Source organism: Protopterus annectens, chromosome 2.part2 (genome assembly GCF_019279795.1).
Source record: "Protopterus annectens isolate FY-2018-M chromosome 2.part2, PAN1.0, whole genome shotgun sequence".
In the NCBI taxonomy this organism is placed as follows: Eukaryota; Metazoa; Chordata; order Ceratodontiformes; family Protopteridae; genus Protopterus; species Protopterus annectens.
Genome location: NC_056730.1, coordinates 65699547 through 65705546, shown reverse-complemented (window position 1 = coordinate 65705546; position 6000 = coordinate 65699547). Strand labels below are relative to the sequence as shown.

At 42.9% G+C, this 6000-nt stretch overlaps 1 protein-coding gene across 1 annotated transcript in view; it reads right to left on the bottom strand.

Moving 5' to 3' along the window:
* Positions 1-227: 227 nt before the first annotated feature.
* The window catches only part of SIAH2 (siah E3 ubiquitin protein ligase 2), a 51809-nt gene continuing 46036 nt past the window's right edge, over positions 228-6000 (bottom strand). Inside the window, exon 2 of the mRNA XM_044063743.1 lies at positions 228-1281. Within this exon, the coding sequence (XP_043919678.1) occupies positions 724-1281 (558 nt within the window). The 3' untranslated portion in view covers positions 228-723. The remainder of the gene's footprint in view (positions 1282-6000) is intronic.

Sequence of the window (6000 nt, the reverse complement as noted above, 5' to 3'; positions counted from 1 at the left end):
GGAGGTTGCAGGGTAGTATGGGCAAGGGGGTGGAGCTCAGATCTTTAGCTTGGTATGCTGCCGCTCAGATCCGTATCCCACAGGTTGCTGATAAAATGAAGTTAACTACTTCAGATTGGAGGTTTACTATGGCTCAGTGGCAAACAGATTAACAAACAAACCTGGATAAGATAACAAGAACAGCATTACCAAACATGCGTTCTATTGAAGAGCAAGATACAGCAGCCTTTCCTTGATGTGTTTATTACAAAACTAAAATACCTATGGCAACAATATCAACATGACACTACTAACAAACATTTCAGCTACATGTTTCTATGAACCTTTTTCACATTAATAAAAGCTCTATGGCAGAATGAATAGCCACTTACTAAAACCATCAGATGTGGACTCAAACATATACAAATTTCACTTTTTAATCTTTGGTGATGTGGTCAAAGGGGAACAAGATGGTTTTAACTTTTTCCTGTGGGTTACTAGAGGCGTAATTTGATTTGTGAAGTTATTAACCTCCAATCCAAATGCATATTACGGTACAAAAACCTGCTTTTTGTCTTGAGTAATGCATACCACATGTAGTACTCATCAGGATTGTAGGCATACAATTGGCAAAATATTCTTGGACTCAATGTAAACGCACAGATAAGAGAAAGGAGAAAAAACAGATCCAAAAGGGATGAAACACATATAAATTCACATTGTTGTAAGACTGAAACATGCAGCTCATGGGCAACAAGTAGAAATAGTCACATTAATACCAAGGTTTCCATTATCTGCAAAAAGATGTGCTATGGCTGTGTCAAAAACAAGACAATCACTGTTCATTATAGCAGCAGCCACTCCATCGTGAATAGACTGTGGTGTAGCTTCCCAAGTTAATCGTCGGCGACTGCCGTTCAGTTCAAGTCTGTATGCAAAGTTCTCTGCTTGCTTCCGTGTACCGATCAGTAAAACAATGGCAAAAAACTGCTGGTGACCTTCGTACTTCTCCTGTTTCTCCAGTACAAGCATGAAATGATGGCCAAAGCAGGACTGCATCATTACCCAGTCTACTGCCCCCTGCAGGTTAATGTCTGTGGCAAGGAACACAATATCTTCTCCTTGCAAGGTGGTGATGCTTTTGTGCGCGTGCATGAGGTGTGGCATTACAGCTTCAAGGGAGCCCTGCCATTTGCAGGAAGCACCAGGGCAGGGGCAGGAGTAGGGACGGTATTCACAGATGTCCTCATGTTCTGGCTTCTCTGTGTGATGAAATGACTGCGAACATCCTGTTGAAGCATACTGCACAGAAAGAACACAGACAAGCAGAAAAAGATACCAGTGAGACAGATAAGCAAAAGAAAATGTGTTTAATTTTTTGACAGCAGCAACAGCTATATATAACAGAGGAAAAAAACAAGGACTACGATCCAAGATTATACCGCATATGCTCTTTGAACATTTAAATTCTTGAAACATAGCAAAAGTTACTAATTAACACCAGTAACATTCACTCAGTGTGTACTAAGACATACTGTACAAAACAAAACAATGCTTGTGTATTAAGTTAAATACCATTTCCAAGAATACAGCAGGAAAAGGCATCTCTTAAATACTGACTTGTGAACACGGAAAACCCAGATGTACTTTGTGGCACATATGAGGCATCATTAAACTACAAAGACATCTGCTGCACATGCGTATGCTTATTACTCATGAGAAATGCAAAATCATGATACATACCTTAGACCACACAGTTCAATAGAGGACCACAGATAATACACTTCCTACAACACCCCTCAACTGTTCAGAATGTTGCAGAATATCCCCCATTCTGACTTATATTTTTCTCCCTGTCCCCATAACAGTTTGATTTTTCTGGTAAATCACCAAGGATTACAGTCAATAAAGCCAGACATGGATTTCCATAGATATTATTGTTCAGAAAATGCACATTGATGGCAAAACTGTTGTTCTATTAGCTGTTTCAGTGAACTAGAGTAACATCCAAGAAAAAAAAATGTCAATTTGAGCCCTTTGTTGTTCCAAATTATTTTGGGGTTTGCAAAGAATTATTGAGCAAAGGGGTTGACAGGTATGTTTCTTACGCATGTCCAGTTTCTACTTACAAAACCTTTCATTTTAGACTACTACCATTACATTTTCTCAACTACAAATGACTAACTGAAAAGGATTAAGCACACAGGTGAAGGATATCAATGGCAGAGCAGAGCACATTTTAAAAAACTCTTCAAGCACAAAGGCAGGAGAGTTTCCCAGTCAGTGACAACAACTTAAGTTCCAACTAGTATTCCGGACGCTGAAGAACCAATCAATGAGCAGGAGAAAAGTTAAGAGAAACAACAGATTCCCTTTTTTTTGGGGGGGGGGGGTCATGAAGGTTTTTCATGTAATTTTTTCAGTGTGCTAAAAGACAAGCTAGGAAAAAAGGATCAGTCGATAGGTCTGAATGTGTCCCTTCTACCCACCTTGGCATCCCTGGATATCAAATACCATGGTAGAAATCAACAAAGTATTAAACGCATACCCACACACAATGGATGGCTTTACAACCTGATGAGAACATGCTGAACAGCCAATGACTGGGGCAGTCTACTTGAGGCAAGTAAGGGGAACCATAAGAGGAATAACTTATTTGTGACAATGATGCGTGACAGAAAAGAAACATACAATTCCCTTACTTTTAAAAAAATGTGTATATGACAATTGGCTCAAGTACTGGTGTCATTCTAAGGGGATCCAATGTCTGTCTGCCTGGGATGACATGTTGGACAAGCCACGCTGCTTCGCAAGGGACGGCTTGCACCTGTCACCACTGGGCTTCCGGATATTGGCTAAGGCTCTTGCCACCCCCATAGTGCCTTTTTTAGGCAAGGCTCAAAAGACAAACCCACCTCCTTAGAAAACAAAAATGGAAAAAAACTAAGGGTAATGCTGCTCAACGCCATAAGTCTAAATCTCAAGATGCAGGCACTCGATGCACTCCTCAGTATGGAGAACATTGACGTCTGTGCAGTAACTGAAACCTGGTTCAAGGCTCCTGAGAGCACCCCAGCGCTACCAGGCTATACCTCGTATCATGCTTTTCGACCCCAAAACCCGGGCCGAACCACAAAGGGAGGGGGAGTGTCCATATTCATCAATGACACCCACACCTCCAGGTTAGTAGCAACACATGAAGCATCGGAGACCATACATGTGCAACTAACTATAGGCAAAACTGCTATACAACTGGTAGCATGTTACAGACCACCCTCCCAATCTCAGGAACCCCACTCAGCCTTCCTGAAGACATTGGAGGATATGAATGTATCACAAAATACCATCATACTGGGAGACTTCAACTACCCTAACATAGATTGGGTACATTATTCTAGCCCTAACACCCTAGGCCAAAGGTTCCTGGAATTCATAAATTCAAATGCACTGGAACAACTAGTCACCTCTCCCACTAGGGGAGATAATATACTAGACCTGATCATCACAAACATGGGGACAAAATGCTCCACACCGGAGGTATACCCTCACTAGTGAGATCTGACCACAAACTAATCACCCTGGATATACATATCCCACCTCCACCCCAGCACAAAAGACCACAGTGAAAAACTTCTCAAAAGCAGACTTCACTCTTCTTAAGACTGAGATGGTATCCTTTAAGCCCACTGGGCCAGTGGATACCACATCCCACAATGCTGAATCCTTCACAAATGCTTTCTATGGACATCTCCAAGAATGCATGGATCATGCAATCCCAAATAAATCCAAGTCCCTCTCCACCAAAGGCAAGCGTCCTGTCTGGTGGACCTCAGCCATTAACAAATTGTATAACAAAAGAAGGAAACTACACGACAGAGCAAAATCCCATAAAGGGAAGACATCTCTGATCAACACTAGCAGAAAACTACATTCTCTCATAAAAATATCCAAGGCCAACTTTGAGAGAAAAATCACTAAGGACACTAAAGATAACCACAAAGCCTTCTTCAGCTATGTTAGAAACCTGGGCGGAAACCCTCAGATATGCTCAGAGTTAGTTCACAATGACAAAAAATACACTGAACCCACAGATATTGCCAACATTCTGGCTGACAGGTTCAGTGCAAATTTCTCCCCTCCCTCACCCCCTAAAGAAGAAATACTTATCCCAGCTGAATGTAATCTCCCTGTCATCTCAGATGTCCAAGTGAGAGCCGCCCTCAGCAAAGCTAAAAACACAGCATCAATGGCACCTGACGGTATCCCGGGTTGCGTGCTACGTGAACTCCAAGAGGAGCTAAACCCGCACATAAAAATGCTATTTAACCTTAGCCTTACTACAGGATATGTACCTGAACACTGGCGTACAGCAACAGTGGTCCCACTCCACAAAGGGGGTACCTCTACAGACCCTGGAACTACCGCCCCATAAGCTTAACCAGTCTGGTCTGCAAAGCTATGGAAAGAATCATTATGGAACTCATAAACAGAGACATTGGGGACCTACAGACACTTGACCCCACCCAGTTCGGCTTTGTAAAGGGCAGATCCTGCCTTTTGAACCTGGTTGACTTTTTCGAAACAGTCACTAGAGCCATTGATGAGGGCAAAACAGTCCATACAGCCTACCTGGACTTGGCTAAGGCCTTCGACACAATACCCCACTCAGGCATCATAGATAAGCTCAACAGCTTAAACGTAAACCCTTATGTCACTAGATGGGTTGCAAACTGGCTAAAGGACAGAACCCACAAAGTTAAAATCACTGGAGCAATGTCAGACTCAAAGCCAGTCACAAGTGGTGTCCCACAGGGATCTGTCCTGGGACCCCTCTTGTTCGGCATTTATTTCTCAGATGTTAAAGCAAACATGGGAGGGTTGTGGCTGACAAAGTTCGCAGATGACTGCAAACTAGGTGCCATAGTCGATACACCAGCAGACACATACATCCTACAAAAAGGCCTGACAAAAACGGACAACTGGTGCCGGAGTCATGGCCTTAAATTAAATGCCAAAAAATGTATAGTCATCCCCTTTGGGAAAAACAAAGTACCCACAAATTATCACACAGACAGCAACCCACTGAGTACGGAAAAAGTAATCAGAGACCTAGGGACCCAAGTCGACAGCGACCTCTCATTTGACACCCACGTTGCCAAAGTGGTTAGAAAAACATTCTACCTTGCACACCTTATCATGAAGGGATTCACATCCAGATCCAAGGATGTCACTGTACCCCTATACTCCTCCCTCATCAGACCCATGATTGAGTACAATGCCCCATTTGGTATGTACCTCACCCGGCATTTGCAACAGCTGGAAAGACCACAAAAGTACCTCACCAAGAGGATCAAGGGTCTCCAACATATGTCTTATTCTGCCAGACTAAAGAAACTCCAGCTCTATTCAGTGGCATACCGCCTGTTCAGAGGTGATCTCTGCCTGACGTACAAGGCCATGTCCAATCAGGAACTGATGGACATGCTCCACCTCAAAAAATCCAAATCCATCAGAACCACGAGAGCTAAAGACTTAAACCTCGGCACAAGTATGAATAGGACATGCTGGAGGGATAGATTCATAACCCAGAGGCTTCCCATGCTCTGGAACAAGATCCCAGTTCATGTTAGGCAGAGCCCCTCACTGACTCTCTTCAAGATCTTGATGAGTGGATGGGAGATCGTAAGTTTACCCCAGTGGTCACATCTGTGTCACTACTAGACAGGGGCACAGTAAACTAATTCTATTATATAAGGGGACCTTCACTGTGTCACTACTAGACAGAGGCACAGTTTTCTAAATCTATTCTGTGCATTTTTGTACCATTTCATGGGGTGGCGAAAACCACATCACTATGGCTAGGCTTACAAATGCCCCAGGGCAGATAGCCTAGTACTAAACTATGAAACAATGTAAATTGATAGCCAATACTATATTTTGACCACTTCCTCTCTTTCTGTCCTGTCCAATATAGTGCAAGATACCACCACCACCATGCCGTGCACATAACTTATCATATGA